The following is a 16,972-nucleotide window of genomic DNA, read 5'->3' as shown; positions in this document are numbered from 1 at the left end:
AATTAACTTTTAAAATATATTTGAGCCCTTCTGTAGTATAACAGGACTCTTACAGGGTGGGAAGGATTTTAATTTTCCAGTTGCTTATTGAACAAAATGGCCTCACTCTGTATTTTGAATTATAGGAGTTTGTGTCTGGGTCCCAGGAACATCTACTGGGAATAATTGTTTTAGGGAGATTGTGATGACTTTTCTAAAAAAGCGTAAGAAAATTGGGAAAGCATTGTAGATCCATATAGACTCCTATAACTCATTTTCCCTAATTAAGTGGAACACAGATACCATTTCAATTTCATGTATCAATGTGTTGGAGAGGCAGACTTTTTTCCAATAATAAAGAATACTGCAGATTTAAGGTTGCTAATCAGTAAGATAAATAGAAGAGGCAATATGGAATAACTTGGAATATATAGTGACAAGAGGCCAAAATGGTCATGTTTGTGAGTATACCTTTCACATACTTACTAAAGGGAAATTGAATTTAGACCCCTCAACCTTAGAACCACGCTGGCAAGTGACAGGAAGTAAGTTATTACTAGTTGATAAAGTGGATGCTGATTCTATTCCTTTGAACCTTATGGTTAATTAGAATTGCCTCCAGAAAGAGGGATGGAAAGAATACTTAAGTCTCTTCTTTTCGATGGAATCTGGCCACAGAATACGGCATCAGGGTTGAGTTTAAACCAAGTCATATAGCTCATTAAGCATCCTAAAATAGCAGCCTAAGTGATCCTCACGTAATGAAGTTGACTTTGGGAAATGTCAGCATTGACCTCCACTTGCCACCATTGCTCAACTAAGGATAAATTGCCATTCTTAAAAAGAAACAAAAAAGTTCCCTAAATGAGCATGGAAAAAAAAACTCCCACCCAGAAATTCTAGTAATACTCAGTTTTGACCTCTTCCAGCTTCTACATGGGGTTTCATTTCAGCTTTTAACCATTGGAATTCTCTACCTGGTGTGCTCCTCTCTGGAAAACTATTTGGAAACGCTGCCTTTCAAGTCAATGCCATGATTATCCATATTGTTGAGTTTGTTGTTACTGTTCAAGAAGTGTCCCCCCTTTTACAACTTTATGCACACACCTCGCAAAATCAATGACATAAGTATTCAACAGTACTGGGGTGGGGCGGGGCGGGGCGGGGCTCACCAACAGAGTAGGCCCAATTGGCAGTGGCTGAAAAGGTACCACCTTTAGCTGTGGGGCTGGTAAGCACGGTTATGAAAATTTCTATCTAGCCTCCGTTTTGAATGGTTTTAAGAAATTTTGTATATGGAGGACAGAAATGCTTATATATTTATTTTAAATCCTTTTATTTGAAATTAAAATTATCTGGTGAATAAACAGTTTGCTATTTGGGGAGGGTTTTGGAGGGGAGGTAATGCCGCTAATAAAAGCCTTGTTGATTCTGCAGAGAGGTACTGTTAGTGTCTGATTGGATGCCTTTGTTTTGTACATGATCTACATCTTTGTTTTACATTTCTTTTATCCAAAATATTTAGGCATCTGACATTTTCAACCAAAATTTCAATTATATACTGTGATTTTTATTTGTTGCAATACGTTAAAATTTCAGAGGTACTTTGGGGCTCAAAAACTAGGATTTCTAAGTCAGTATGTGCATTTCACATAATAAAGCTGTTAATGGTGAGCAAAGTATTATATACTAACTAGATTTTTCCACATCTGTATAGTATATTATATGTATTTTGTGGTATTGAGATTATAGAAAGTTTAGAGTGTCAAACATGCGTTTAATGTGTATTTTTAAACAAATTTATGGCAATTAAAATATTTGGAGACAAGGGTATCACATTTCAATTTGTAAAGATCTTTTTAACTCTACTGTGTCATTAAGATGCTTTGTATAATGCCAAACCATAGCTGGAGAAACTAAGTTTAATAAATATCAAATAGATTTTCTGTATTAAAGTTTATAAACACTGTGCTGTGCTCTTTACACTTCTTCAACTCTTACTCTGCCCTTTTCATGTAATTTCTGTTTTGTGTTTCAGAGTCCAATGCTACTCTTCTTTAAAAGTCTGGTCCCGCTAGTGCAGGTCTCATTTTCTGATTACAGAAATTATGCACTTGCTGGCCACGGGTCCCTTTTGCACAGATCAAAATTCACCTTGCTCCATCAGAAACCTCATACAAATCCTCTTTGCTGTTCTTGGTGGCTTGGGCTTTTATCATTCTATTAAAGTAGATTTTTCTTCCAGTCCTGCCTTCTGTTCAGTCATAGACGAACTTGGGCACATCGTCAAGTAGTGAGTGCCACATATTGCCCATCTTTGGCACCTCACTGAACCGTTCTTTACAGGGGGCGAAGGGCTAGGATCACAGCTTATGAACTTGCCAAGGCTGGTCACGTAGCTGTTACTAAACTTATGCCTTTAGCCTGCCGTTGTGTTATTTCTTGAAGAAATGTTAACTCACACTACTTTTGTTACCACTCACTGTTAACTTTACAGATTGAAATTTTGTATATGGAAACGCTGTATTACCACATCATTATTAGGTAATGCTGGTTTGTTCTGTAGTGTACAAAGTGAATCCTTCCCCTCAAAGGCTTGAATTACAGACTGCCAAAATTTCAATTTAAGATATTTAATAGTATACGTAGAAAAATAAACTCTAAATTGACAAGTTTATGCTCATCTAAATATCAGCATTCTAAGAAGAAACGGAGACCAAATTAAAGCATACGTCTGTCTTTAAATTTTAAAAACACAAGATTGCTTCACTTAAGTGTCTCCAGCCAAAATGCAGTTACTCAATATTCCATAGAACGGAGCATTGTAGGAGAGTGCTGTCCTCTTTTCCTCGTATGTCCATCACTCCTGGGCCACACTTAGGGAACAGCGTCTTTTTCTAAGGGAAAAGGAACGGTGGTTTTTAGGACAAAGGTAGCAGTGCCCAAAGCCAGCCTGCTCTTTCCTTCCCCTGGTTGATCTATCCAGTCTCGGGGAAACTGAAGAAAGGAAAGGTACCACTCATGGTACCTGTGAGGGGTTGTTCCTGGCTCTTAGCTCCTGAGGGATTCTCCTGCACGGAGTTCCCAGACTCAGTCTTCCATCCCAGTTTTACTCCTAAAGTCTGCGTGTGCAGACTGACCTCTCCTGTACCCAGATGCCCGGGCTTCTGGCTCAGCCTTGCTCTCGGGGTTGTGGAGTACCTGCATAGCCTGGTGATACACTCAGAATCGTCCCGGCAAGAGGCTCCAATGGGCCTGAGCGAAACCCCTCTCCAAAATGGGGTCATTCTCCGCAGCCTTCTCTTTGCCGAACTCAGCTCTGGTATTGGAGAGCCATCTACCTGTAGGGCAAAGACAGATTCACCTCAGGTATGGAAGAGTGAACACCCTGCAGCACTCCTCGGAAGAATGATCGTTCCCAGGATGCTGTAGGCTGAGAGCAGAGGAACTGTTCCTCAGGACAGTCTGCCTGTCAGGTTCTGCTTGTGGTACCACCACCACCACCACCCTCCCCACATATCCACATACAGTTTCCTCACCTGGCCCAACAGCAACAGACAGATCACAAGCAGTGCAACGAGTTTGAGGTGCCACATCTTGACACGGGGGTGGGGTTGGGATGTTGGAGCCTGTGAAAGCCAGGGACAGTTCCCACTTCCTTTTATAGACTGAAATCTGCCTCTTTTATGGTTGCCAGGTGAGACGGGGCAAAGTTTATTTTTGCAATCAGGGTCGATTTAATAAGTTAATGTCTACCAGAGGAATGTGCTCAAGGCCTATCTTTCGGGCACGTTGTATTTACTGATATCTGGACTTTGAGTGATTATGTTGCTGGCGTGGACCCTTTCACCCATTTTAGCAAAAGTCAGCACTACCCTCTCCCCTTTGAAAGCCACGTGAAGCCATTAAGGGAGGCCAGGCACCCGGCCAGATTTTGATTCTAAAATAGCTCAGTGAGATCACTTTAATCAAAATAGAATTCTAATAATGAGGTCTTCAGAAATAGCGTTGACCCCTTTCGGCCTTGTCCAGGAAAGAAGCACTGATCTATTGTGTTACAGGCAATTGGATAAGGCCCTTGCTGTGGGAGGATGCTTCAGCAAGCATGGCCCACGCTGCCCCAGGTCCCCTACCTGTGTAGGTGGACTGTCGTCCTAATTATCTGCTTGAGATCATCTCCCTAGAAGAATGGAGACCTGGCTGTGGAAAGTTCAAACTCTGGCCTACCTGCCCCCTCCCAGGAGAAGGACAGTCAGGACTGGTATAGGACTTAACTTGAACCATGGTTGGATTGAAGGAATGAGTACAGGTTGATTTTTCTGTTTTTTAAAAAGATGAATGAGGAGGTAGCAGGGGCTCCTAAATCAGTGGGAGAGCTTGTGGGGTGGTGACAAAACCTTGAATTACGGGCTTTCCTCCCAGTAGGTGACTGGGGCCTTCTAAAGAGCATATCCTCCTAGCAGCCTCATGGAAGCAGGCCCAGGGCTGAGCTATCTCCAAAGCCCCAAACCCACAGGCTTAGCAATTGCTGCAGGCTTCTACACCTAGACAGGGCATGTACCTAAATCATGAGTCGTTTTGGGTGCTCATTACATGACATGGGCATTTTCATGAACTTGGGGGAAAGGTGTGAATTCTGAGTAAAGAGATTTACAGGACTTGAGATCTTCCTATGACCTGGATTAGCCAACAAGACAAATGCAACAAGATTCTGTCTCTGCCTGACAGCGCCATGAAAACTTTGCTGATACCTCTGCCCAAGGCCCTTCTCATCTTCAGAGGTTAGATATATGCTGAGATCCTGCCTGTTCCCCAAGGAAAAGTGGAGGAGATGCAGCAGAGCTGAAGGTGCTGCGTGGTCACCAGTTGTCTTGCCAAGGGGGAAGAGGGTGGTATGGCGGGCCTGAGGGGTGTGACTCCACAGATCTGTCTGTCCCGGCCCCCGTCCTCTCATGACCCTGGAGCCAAGCCTGGAAGGAGACACCACTGATGGCACTTTAGGAACATAGAGAAGCAGAACCCCGCCAAACCCACCTAACCAACACTGCGAGTTCGAGACGGGTTAGCTGCTCCTTCTCTTTACCCTGAGCCTGGATCCTGAATGACCCCAGGCAGGGGCTGAACTAGGAACTTTTGTGGGATGGGGAAGAGGCTATGTGGTGACCCAGTGAGCATTGGGTAAGAACACAAATCCGATTAGATAAGCAAAAGACTGCACAACGTGATGTCCTAAAGCCAGTTGGGTCTGTGGCCTCAGTGCCAGCCTCCCCTTACTCAGCCTGGAGTGATGTCCAAATGTGATTTGGACACTGCTTGCTTCTGAGTGGGCACTTGCTCCTAATCCTCCATTTCTGCCTTCTTGCGCTCCAAGCAAAATCAAGCTAGCCTCCTGTGTTAACTTATAAAGCCAATACTGCAGCCAAGGGAGGGTCCCAGGCCCCTGTGCAGAGGGGAAAAAAGGACCATTCATCATCATGGTGTGACAGCCCGGCAGAAGTCTTTGTGGCTCAAGCCTCCATCTTACATGCCATCTCTCCTCCCAAAAGAAAGGAATCATCAGTTACTGCCTGTGGAAGGAACCACTGTTAGAGAGAGCATTGACACAGGTCTAAACTAACTCTGCAGTTGTTTTAAGTTAAATATGGAAGAAAAGTCAAACTTTTAAAAGCAAAGTGGCATCCAGGCAGCATTAAGCTGAGGCTACAGCAGTTGTCCACCGCCATCCCACTCCCTTGTGTCATTGTTGAAGGCCTATTCCTGACATTTAAAAAACTAAAAATGTTTAAAAGTCACGGGCTCTCTGCAATCAAGTATTTTGCTGAATAAATAAACGCAACTAAATGCTCCTTCCTCTAGGGAAAGGCCCAAGCAGGCTTTAACAATTTCAGCCATAATGAGAATGCTTGGCTGGGAGGTGGGAGTGGGGGTCTAGGTCGAGTACCTGAGCACAGGCCAGCCCTTCCCCTTGGGCTTTTGTCTCTTGTTCTGTCAGTGAGATGGGACATCCCTGAGGCCTCTGACACTGACATTTGGCAGTTTCAATGATTAATTTACAAGATGAAAAGGAGACTGAAGCACGTTTGATAGTGTATAGCTTGGTACCTCTGAGCACAGCTCCCAGGGATTTTCTGCTTCTGAGGTAAGTGCCTGAGGTGATGGAAGAAGGTGTACACCCCAGCAGATGTCTGAAACACATTCCAGGTGGAGAGATCATTAGGGCTTGACAGTAATTGGAAACTATTTTGCTGTCCCTGAGCGGGAGATGCCTAATAAAAAATGAAAGACTTTCCTGAAATGGAAAAACTTTTCCAGGTAAAATTTCAACAAAGGGTCAAAGTGTATTCGCTCTTTTGCTGGCTGGAGCTGGCACGGACTTGTGGGCTTGTCCTAGGTAGGGCCACATGTCCACGGCTGTGTTGGCAGACTGACCAGAGTTCCATTCTGCAGCGGGGAGATGAAAGACCTCATGGGGGAAGGAGCACTGCTGCAGAAAAGCAGGGCCAAACAAGCATCAGCTGTGCCCCAGGTGTCAAAGCCACACCCAGGGCTGGAGGCTCCAGGTGGGTGGGTTACAGGCGTTGAGGCTCACAGCAGTGGTCCCTCTTCTTTTCCTTAAGAGACTTTACCCAAGTTTTCCTTTTCTTTACCGATTTCTACAGATAGAATAGTCAGGAAAATGATCGCAGATTCCTTATCATGTACAGGAACACTAAGATAACTCACCACATTCTACCTCACCTCAGCACCCAGCTACACAGAGCTCTGTGTCCCCACGTTTACGGAGGGAAGCCGTTTGGTGAGAGACAGGCTTAAAGCAGCCTTTAACAATTTTATCCCAAAGCAGCTCAGCTTCTATGAGGGCTTCTCAGGAGGGCACTTCTGGGATGAAAGGGATTCAGACCAATGCGCTCAGTGCTGAGAAAGGGATGCTTGATTTTCAGCTGTTATCTCCAAAGGAGTCAAAGAAAGTCAGTCTGTGGGTAAAATGAAGTCAAAAGGGTGGGAAAGGGGGCCATCGCCCCCTAGGAAGCTAGGGGCTAAAATCAGAGGGAGAAAATGAGAGATTAAGGAATGACAGTGGTCCTCCCCTGGTGTGTGGACCTGGTAAAACCACGTAAAGTTGAGGATGGGTGCATTTATACCTTCTTCAGGTCCACAGCTCTCATCAGATTCTCAAAAAAATCCGTGACCCAAATGTTGCAGATCAGAGCAAGCCCTGAGAAAAAATTTGGGCCAAGAGCCACATAGGAAAATTAGACCGTGTCTGGTGAGGTCTCATCGTATAGCTATCCTTCAGACTTGCACCAGCCTGCCAGACTATTACATGTCACTCATTTCACTGTCACTGCAACCCTGTGGCTTTGTGTAACACATCTGTTTCATGGACAAGTTCAAAGCTCAGGAATGTGCATTTCTTGCCTGTGTCACACAGGGAGGAAGCAACAGTTAAAGGGTATGGACCCAATGTCACTCAACCATTCCTCCTTATCCGGCCTCACAATCAATGCAATTGATCTTACTGAATTTTGTTTTGATTTTAATTTTGGTTTCTAAAAGTCAAGAACAATCATTAGAATAAGAACATACAACCTGGGCGAGAAGCTGAGCTACATTGTGAAAGTTGCTGCTCTGGACCGACAGGAAGTATCCCTACGTTTCTAGAAATGGAGCAGGAAAGCAGAAGCATAAAACTGCCAACACCTACCCCCAACCATCTCCTAGTGAAAGGAAAAAGGTGATTTTTCTACTAAAAAGATAATTCAAAGGCTCTAGAACGAGTAAACTGTTGGGGGCCAAAGTGGTTACAAACCAGTTAGCAACCTGGTACAAATACAACCAGTGTGCGTCCCCAGCTCTAGAGGCCAAGGCATCACCTCACCCCCTCCTTTTATAGGTGACTTCCCCTCAGGCTAAGGAAGGCCTGCCTTAGGAGGAGAGGCAGTATAGTATACCTTTAAGGGCATAAACTTTAGTGCCAAACTACACCATTCACTAGCTGTGTAATTTAGGGCAAATTACTTAACCTCTCTGTGCCTGTGTCCTCTTATGCAAAGTGAGCGTTAACAATGATATTTCTAAGGTAGCTGTGAGGTTTAAAAGAGCTTATTTGTGTAAAGGGCTAAGAAGAGTACCTGACACAGAGTAATTACAATATAGTTGGTAGATTTTATTGTTATTACCGTGTTTCCCCGAAAATAAGACCGGGTCTTACATTAATTTTTTGCTCCAAAAGATGCATTAGGATTTATGTTCAGGGGCTGTCATCCTGAAAAATCATTCTAGGGCTTATTTTCCAGTTAGGTCTTATTTTCGGGGCAACACGGTATGGGAGCAGGGACAGGAACTAAAATGCCCCACCGTCCATGCCACCACCAACTGGTCAGCTTGCAGAAGTAGTTGCAGTTACTTTCTCGTAGATAACAAGGGGTGAGGCCTGCTCCTTCACCAAACTCCCAGACTAGCCAAAATTGTTCAGGACTCATCTGGGGAGGGGGGTTCATGAACTTCAATCACACCAAGCTAGCAATCACACCAAGGACCGCTCACAAAAATGCAAACGCACAACAGTGCAGCCCGTAAGAAGTTTATTGTGTCTTCAAGACACTACAATGTCGACTCCTCTCCCAGAGAAGGGTCTTTCGGAGACAGGGAACCCTTCTCCAGATGAGTTGCTCATCTGTCATTTTCATAGATAGCTGGATCCTTCCTCTTGGATTTTTCAAACTCCTGGGTCCCCCATGTGTAGAGAAGATAAAACGCCACAAATGCTTTAAAAATCAAAAGGGAGAGTAAGCAATCAGCATATATAAAATAAAGGGGTCCCGTCCTTCCTGAATCACAACAGACCCTGCCCTCCTGTCTCTAGTTTTCAAAAAACACCTTTAAACCAGAGGATCAGGAACCGCTACTTTACACGTGCATTTTACAGGTGACCAACAGATGGGTCTACCCGGGAAATTCTGTCATCAAACCTGCCCGATCTCTCCCCTGTTGCACATTTTTAAATATTTTAATAACGAGATAAAATTAACATGACAAAATCCACCAGTCAACCACTTTTTTGGAGTGTACACTTCTGTAGTTTTTAGCAAATTCACTATGTTGGGCTGCTGCACCTTTAACGCTAAGCAAGCTCATCCCTAAGAAAGCAGTGGGTAAAGATGAGCTCAGCGGAGTCGCTGGGGTCACCCAATTGACCTTGGGCCAGTCATTAAGTTCCCTGTGACTCAGTTTCCTCATCTGTAGGAGGACATGACTAGTCCGAGGGCCTTCAGGAATTTTCCGCGAGAAAACGTGTGTGTGGCCAGTTGCCGAGCGCCTGCCCGACAGCCGGCGCCCCCCGAGGCCCGCCGTTAGCGCTGGTGATGGGAGTCCAGCCCCGGCCCGGCCAGGCACTCACGCGGCGCCGAGCGGAGGATGGACGCCTGAATGCGGCGCAGCACGTTGGGGATGCCCTTGGTGAAGTAGTGCGGGAAGGCGCGCTGCTCGAAGGGCGACAGGCTGTAGGTGATCACATGCCGTACCCGCGTCAGGTTCCCAAACGCACGGCCCATGGTGGCGGCGGCACCTGCAGGACCGAGGGTGGACCGGCGCTCGGTTCCTTCCCAGGACGCTCCGCCCCCAACCCGACAGGGCCTCCCCGGCGCTCCTCGTCCTCCCCAGCACAGGCGGTGCCCCCACCCTCCCAGGGGGCCACCAGGACCACGCCACCGGACCCTATTCCCGTACCGGGGTCACCTCGCCCTCCACCGTCGCGGGATGCACCGGCCTCCGTCCGCCACTTCCGGTAAGTGTCGGAAGCCGCGCTGGGCGGTCGTGACGTCACTTCCGGAAAGTACCATTTTCCTGCTGTCTCCGGGGAAGGAGCCGTTGGCCCCCGTTCCGGAGAGAAGTGCCCTGTCCGGGTGACCCTGTGTGGGCGGTGCCTGGCCGGGGGGCGTGGGTCCCCGCTGAGGACTCGGACTGAGGGGTCCCCCCCGGCCCTCACCCTTCTCCTCGGCTCCCCCGCCTCTCGGTGGAGCCACAGGAAGTAGCTGGGTGCAGAGGGGGACAAAGAGGTGACGGGAAAGGTGCCAGCCGACCTCGAGGCCCGCGCTGGCCGGGCGCGTTGCGAGGCCTCCGGCTGTGGACGGCGCCGGTTACACGCTCCTGCGCAGTCGCGACAGCCGGCTGCGGTGTTTCTCGGCCCCTCAGCGACCCCAGTTCCCAAATCAGGGACTCAGAGCCGGGGCTGCCCTGCGCCGCCGCCGCCTGAGCGCCCACGGGCGGGGCGTGGACTCCCCCAGGATGGAGCAAAAACGTTTTCTCAGCTGCAGCCCCAAGAGTCCCCAAATACTCGTCAAGCACTTGGGAGAGGCCTGTGCGTGTTGGCAAGGGGCAAGGAAGAGGCCCCTCCCCCGGCCCCGCGCCCCGACGGCCCGGCCTGGGGCGGGGCCCGCCGTCGCCCCGCGCTTCCCCGCAGAGCCTTCTGCTTCCGGAGGCTGCGTTCCGGGGCAGCTCGCTGACTGTTCTGCGTGCCGTGCTGTCTGTGAATGTGTTGCTCACGGAATTGCAGGCCATACGTGATCTGGCACGAAGGGCTCGCTCAGCAGTCGGGCTGTGTTTTATAACCCGCTCGCAGCAACCGGAGCCTTGCAAACCTGCCTCCGTCTTATCCCCCCAAGTCCTGTGTCTCGTACCACGAGCGTGGGTTGCCTTTCCTCCGGTGCAGTCTCTCCTTAGGGGAGGCACTGCGTGGTGCCTCGTTTCAGCTGTTCATGGTGCACTTTTTTCTTGTGTTTCTCCAGTGTCATCGCCAACCAGATCTCAGCTCCAAGGCATAAGAACATCAATACTTGTGACAGTTAAGAACCCAAACACCCTAGGAAATGCTACCACCATTTGAACGGGTAATAAAGAAAGAAGTAAAACTCGCATGTGTTTTCTAGCACTTGCAAACACCTCTAAATCTTTCAACTAAATACGTGTAGGTGAATGTGCGGACCAAACAAAGGAAAGACTTCAACATGTTGTACGTAAAAATGAGTCAAGGTTAAAGGTGATGTCCTCCTTTAAGCAATGATACTGCATTCCAAGTACAAGCACATACTCTGTGCTAAGCCACGTGGGAGAACTGGGCAACCTAACAGTTCTACGCTCTCTGGAATTTCAATACCAATTGTGACTTTTTCTCTCGCCCTCCAAATCAACATGCAGTAAATAATTATTCTAAGCACCTGAAAGGGGGACAGGTGGTGATGGACGAAGGGAGAGAAAGAGTAAACTCAATACCATAAATTGTGTAACAGCAGATCTGCATGTCATCATGAATAATTATTTAGCTTTTCCATGCTCCTTGGAACATTTTAAGCACCTAAGGAACATTTTAAGAATCCTACTCTCTCTCTAAAAGAATTATTTTTTTTTTAAAAAGGTGGTTTTATTTTAAAATCATTCCTCAATTTCTCAGCCTTTCAGCTACATAGTAAGAGGTTTCAAATGACAACTTAAGAGGTTTTAAATCAGTGCCAGGAAAAAGGAGAGGAAAGACAACCAAATAAATCCATATCTAAGGAGGGCAGATTGGATACATAGGGTGTTATCAGCTGATAAAAATTACCTTCAGCTAGGCATCCTTGAAGTCTGATTACGGAAGTGACCCTAGCCTACCCACACACCTAAAATTTATTTAAGAGATCAACCTGGGCTCTTCCTGGCTTTTAGGAAGAAGACTGGTGTGTTTGTTCCTTGCTAGTTCTTCTAAGCCATGGGGCTTCCCAGCAAACGTTTTTTGGGGTTTTGTTGCTTTTCCTGGCTATGTTTTCTTACTAACCTTGGTTCTCAGGCTTCTAGGAGAGAAGCTCAGATGGCAGCTAGTGCTGAGTTGGAATCTGAGGCGGAACCTTGGTCCTTGCTGCAGCCTCTAGATGGGAAAGACAGAGCTGGCCTCTTTCCACCTCTCTTTAAGGTTCTGTATGATAGTCAAGGTGGGGCCCCGAGGCTGCAGCCAGACTCCAGAGATTTGCGCTACATGAAGAGGCTCTATAAGGCATATGCTACCAGGGAGGGGATCCCTAAGTCCAACAGAAGTCACCTCTACAACACCATTCGGCTCTTCACCCCTTCTATCCAGCCCAAGCGGGTTCCTGCGGACCAGGTGACAGGTATGTAGGAGCAGATTGGTTAATGGATTGAGGGAAGATGAGAGGCCTGGCTGCGTTGCAATTTCAGAAAGAAGCTGGGCCTTGCTCCTTGAATTGCCTTTTACTTTGCATGATACTTAGTATCCAAATTCAAGCAAATCTGTTACTTGGTCTAAGTGTTTCTTCTAATGCCCTCATGGGTTAAGATGGGCTGGTAAGATAGAATTTTAGAGCTAGAAGAGACTTAATGGCTCTAAAGGATGAGGAAAGTGCTGCTGGAGAAGGTTAGTATCTTGTCCAAGGTCATAAACTCAAGACTAGGAATCAGGTATTTTGACTTCCAGCTGCGTATTCTTCCCATTTTACCAATGCTCGCCTGAAAATGTGCCTAAAATATCTCATAGCTATTGGTGTGCTTACACAGGTTGTTTTCTCCTGGTTTGCTACTTTCTGTGAGAGGAAAGCTTAGGTCCCAATATGTAATAGTAGCTCCTTACAAGAACAAAGTGTTGGTCAGTAGTTTGACTCAGTACGTTGGTGACTGTGTGTGAAAGGAGCAGTGTATTAAAAAAAAAAATCTTTATTCACTTGTTCACGGTTCTAATCCGACAGGTCAGTTGTGGCTGTTTAAAACCCTTCCTCCTTCTTGGTATCCTGTTTTATTATAGTGATTTTAGACCCTCCATTTATTGTCAATCTCAAGTGTTCCAAATTAACTTAGACAATTAAGCTTTCTTTATTGACACCATCCATTAGGGCTTAGAATATCTTAACAAGCCTAGTGTTTTTATTAGTTTTCCTTCTAGAGACTCACCAAGAGAAAAATACTACTTTCCTTAGCTTCCTCTATTTTTGGAGCAAATTATTAAGATTGTGAAACTTAAGAATGTAGTAATTCCCTGTTTTAATTCACTACCAAAGCTGTTCCAACTTTCTGGTGACAAAATATCCACCTGTAGTTCTTGGGAATTCATTATGGTACCAATGATCTGCATTTTCTGTATACCCCGAATGATCCTCCCCACCCCGCTTTTGTTTTGAGGCTTGAGGAAGTGGGAAAAAAGAAGGGAGAAAGCACCTCACGAAGAACTAATTCCTTGATTTGACTTCCTATTATGCTCGATTAGTATTCAAGCGCTACTGGTGGATTGTTTTCTCCCCAGGAACCGCTCCATCCGTGGACCTGCTGTTTAACCTGGATCGCGTTACTGCTGTGGAACACTTACTGAAGTCCGTCTTGCTGTACACCTTCAACAACTCTGTTTCTTTTCCCTCCGCTGTCAAATGCGTGTACAGCCTGGTGATGAAGGAGCCAGAGTCGTCTCGTAAGGCTCACCCTCCAGCTCCACGCTCCTTTACCTTCAACTCACAGTTTGAATTTAGAAAGAAGTACACGAGGGTTGAGGTTGATGTGACCACTCTCCTTCAGCCTCTAGTGGCTTCTGACAAGAGAAGTATTCACATGTCTGTAAACGTTACCTGCATGAAAGACCAGCTGCGGCGTCCTTCAGCCCTGGACAGTCCATTGAAGCTGCCTCTTCTGGTACCCCCCTCACTGCTTTTATATCTGAACGACACAAGTGCTCAGGCATATCACAGGTGGGATTCCCTCCACTATAAAAGGAGACCTTCACAGGCTCCTGGCCAGGAGAGAGGTCTGTCTGCCCATGCCATGGCGGAAGAGGCTGCTAAGGGAGTAAGGTCTTCCCGTCACCGGAGAGGTCAGGAAGCTGTCAGCTCAGAACTGAAGAAGCCTCGGGTTCCAGCTTCTTTCAATCTGAGTGAATACTTCAAACAGTTTCTTTTTCCCCAAAATGAGTGTGAGCTCCATGACTTTAGACTTAGCTTTAGTCAGCTGAAGTGGGACAACTGGATCGTGGCCCCGCATAGATATAACCCTCGCTACTGTAAAGGGGACTGTCCCAGGGCTGTCGGGCATCGGTACGGCTCTCCAGTTCACACCGTGGTGCAGAACGTCATCTGCGAGAAGCAGCTGGACTCCTCAGTCCCACGGCCATCGTGCGTGCCTGCCAAATACAGCCCTTTGAGTGTGTTGACCATTGAGCCCGATGGTTCAATCGCTTATAAAGAATATGAAGATATGATAGCCACTAAATGCACCTGTCGTTAACACATGGTCCTCTAAAACCTTGAGCCTCTTTGGCAAAGTCAATGTCATGTGCCTCTCTGTGCCTTTAGGAGAAAGCTTCATGTGTCAAATCTAAATAGAATGCAGTGTGTCTTGTATAAGGAGGAACCTGTGTACATTAGCACATTCAGTGGCATTTATCAGCGTAAAGAGATAACCTCTGCCTTTCTTATTTGCACATGTACAATGAATGTAATTATTTTGGAGAGCTTTAAAATTTTTTCCCTGAGCGATTCCCCACCCCCCGTAAGTCTTGTTTTTGAAGTTAAAAAAAACACTTAATTAGCTTTTATCTTGGATGGAATTGCAGCTCTAAATAGACAGTTCAGAGTGTTATAGTCTTATTTAATGAAAGAATAAATTTCTAGCAGTGGCATAAGTTTTCTGCGTGTGTTTATTAAATAAAGATTGCTTTTATATGGTCATTTGGGAGGCAGAGGAAGTGTGCCTAAGAACTAGTCTTGGCTCAACTTTTGATCTCTTTTTCAGAGTAAAAGAGAGGCTAACTTCTTTACCTAAATCCTGAAGAAGGGAAGTTCACTAGAACTACAGAGTATGCAACAAAATCCATATCTGTTGTATTAGTGTGACCGGTACAAAATATATTAACTCTGCTCATTAGATAGCTTGTATAAATTGGTTGATTCACATCAAACAATATAACATTTGTTCCATTTCCTTAAAGGAAATTGCCTTGCAGATTTTTCCCAAGAAAATGGCAATATTCAAGATTTTTAAAATGTATTTTCTCCTTTATATATTTAAAATCTCTGACCCTATGGAAGGAAATCAAGGAGCATTTTTTTCTTTTGTTGTTTTGTTTTTGTTTTTGCCAGTTTCCCTCAGCTCCCATCACTCCATCCCCACATATATTTTTTTCAGGTGGGTTTAGGACTGTTCCCACTAAACCAACTGTCAGTGACTAGGTTCTACAGAGTGAGTCTTATTTGGATATGAGAGCTTATATGTGGGTTGCCAATAAATCTACCTTGAGAGCGCCCTAGGGGCACAGAGTTAGGACTGATGCAGTGATTTCTGTCTCAGATTTCTAAAACCCTGGTCTACAAACCAAAAGTAAATCCTAGATGCAAGAACTACTTCCATTCCTATACGTGATCTTTTCTATTGTTTAGTGTCTAAAGAAGTCAGCTGGGATTTTGGTATGGATTGTGTTGAATCTGTACATCAGTTTGGGGGGTATTGCCACCTTAACAATGCCAAGTCTTCAATCCATGAATATGGTATATTTTCCCCTTTATTTAGAGCTTTCATTTCTTTCAACAATGTTTTATAATTGTTTGGTGTAAGTTTTACACTTTATCAATTGTTAAATTTATTTCTAAGAATTTTATTCCTTTTGAAGCTATTATGAATAAAATTGTTAATTTCAGTTTTGGATTGTTTCCTGGTGCTATCTTGCATACACATTATAAACCTGCACATACTAACATAAATGCTCTGTTCTGCTCATGACTTTTTCCTCTCGAAAACATTTTCAGAAAAATATGACCGAAACAAAGGGAGGCCCAGTTGCCAAATAACTTTACCATCTTATTGTGTAACTTGAAGGAGTCATTATTCTTTTGTAAATAAGGCTGCAAGTCTAAGAGATAAATGGTGTTTCAAGGGTTTTGTATCAACTTCTGTCAACTTTAGGAGTAAAAAATATCTGGAATGGAAAGGGCTTGAGTAATGGTGGCAACGTGCCATTAAATTTATTTGAAAGTAAGTTTCCCTTAAATATGGCTGTTTTCAAATGGACCACATGAAATGTATATCAGCTTAAAGGACTCCTCATATTACCCTAAACTGACTGACTTTTTTTTTCTGAAACAGGAATTTGTTTTGTTCTTTGTTTTTATTTTTCTCATGGCCTAGTTCTGTGGCAGAATGTGGAATGTGGTGTGCAATTTAAAGGTTTCAAAAAGAAGAAAAAGAAGGGGTAGTTCTGATGAAAGTTAGGTATCAATGTCGATAACAAAATTAGGAACAGAAAAATAGTTCATTCTTATAGGCAAGTTCTAAAATTGACTTACTTAAAAACATTTTTTACAGTGTTTTGATGTTGCAGCTGAGTAACGATAGCTTATAGTAACTATAAGCTTGGCTTTTTTTTCTTATATATTTTTTTAAGACTTTATTTGTAAATCTAGTTTCACTCATAAGATAGTGTTAATATTCAGGACTGATATATCTACTAAATTTAAACTTCTAAGATTCTCTTCTACACAATTGAGGACATACTAGGCTCCCAACTGCCTCCTCCATATAAAACCTGTTTTTCTTGGGTTACTCTTATAAAAGCTGCCACTTTAGAAAATAAATGAGAAAAGGACAACAGTGATTTAAATCTGGAAATTCAAGGATGAGGCCACATCTGCCTTAAATAGATGCATTCAGCTTTGGTATTTAGTCCAGATGAGATAGGAGGTCACTTAATGTGATGAGTGCCCTAGTATGCTAGGTAACAATGGGCCATGTCAGGAGCCGGTTTTACCTTCAGCTCTGAATTTCCTGCTCTTTATCTGTTTAAATCAACTCCTGTGTTACGATGAATACTTTGTGTTTTACTAATCAGCTCCAAGGGCAGCAGCCACTGGGACTTGGTTTAGAGCTCAGTTTAGACAGTCTGTGGGAAAAATAAAGTTGCTCTTTCATGGGGTAAAGGAGGAAGTATGCATGGCTATATAGGTGATAAAAGAAAAATGCTCAGATGGGAGAA

The 16,972-nt window shown here is 44.9% G+C and overlaps 3 protein-coding genes across 11 annotated transcripts; 1 reads left to right on the top strand and 2 right to left on the bottom strand.

Moving 5' to 3' along the window:
• Positions 1–1,320: 1,320 nt before the first annotated feature.
• On the bottom strand, positions 1,321–3,703 carry LEAP2 (liver enriched antimicrobial peptide 2). Its single transcript, XM_081034942.1, has 3 exons — positions 3,519–3,703; positions 3,181–3,320; positions 1,321–2,876 (listed from the first exon to the last, which is right to left on the bottom strand). The coding sequence occupies exons 1-3, from the start codon at positions 3,573–3,575 to the stop codon at positions 2,840–2,842; spliced, it is 234 nt and encodes a 77-aa protein (XP_080891068.1). The 5' UTR covers positions 3,576–3,703; the 3' UTR covers positions 1,321–2,839.
• A 4,846-nt stretch (positions 3,704–8,549) lies between these two features.
• On the bottom strand, positions 8,550–9,813 carry UQCRQ (ubiquinol-cytochrome c reductase complex III subunit VII). Its single transcript, XM_081034940.1, has 3 exons — positions 9,709–9,813; positions 9,380–9,547; positions 8,550–8,747 (listed from the first exon to the last, which is right to left on the bottom strand). The coding sequence occupies exons 2-3, from the start codon at positions 9,531–9,533 to the stop codon at positions 8,653–8,655; spliced, it is 249 nt and encodes an 82-aa protein (XP_080891066.1). The 5' UTR covers positions 9,534–9,547; positions 9,709–9,813; the 3' UTR covers positions 8,550–8,652.
• A 63-nt stretch (positions 9,814–9,876) lies between these two features.
• GDF9 (growth differentiation factor 9) lies at positions 9,877–15,645 on the top strand. 9 transcript variants are annotated; one of them, XM_081034936.1, is made up of 4 exons: positions 9,887–10,037; positions 10,767–10,868; positions 11,812–12,122; positions 13,265–15,633. In XM_081034936.1, exons 3-4 carry the CDS (start codon positions 11,825–11,827, stop codon positions 14,230–14,232), a joined length of 1,266 nt encoding a protein of 421 aa, XP_080891062.1. In that variant the 5' UTR covers positions 9,887–10,037; positions 10,767–10,868; positions 11,812–11,824; the 3' UTR covers positions 14,233–15,633. The 9 variants fall into 9 exon arrangements, with proteins under 9 accessions (XP_080891057.1, XP_080891062.1, XP_080891058.1 ...); XM_081034932.1 differs by having other exon boundaries at positions 9,897–10,339; positions 11,804–12,122; positions 13,265–15,639; XM_081034933.1 differs by having other exon boundaries at positions 9,904–10,037; positions 11,804–12,122; positions 13,265–15,639.
• The last annotated feature ends 1,327 nt before the right edge of the window (positions 15,646–16,972 follow it).

Source organism: Rhinolophus hipposideros (assembly GCF_964194185.1).
Source record: "Rhinolophus hipposideros genome assembly, chromosome: 23".
Taxonomy (NCBI): domain Eukaryota; kingdom Metazoa; phylum Chordata; class Mammalia; order Chiroptera; family Rhinolophidae; genus Rhinolophus; species Rhinolophus hipposideros.
The sequence above is the reverse complement of the archived record's forward strand: the minus strand, read 5'-3'. Positions and strand labels throughout refer to the sequence as shown.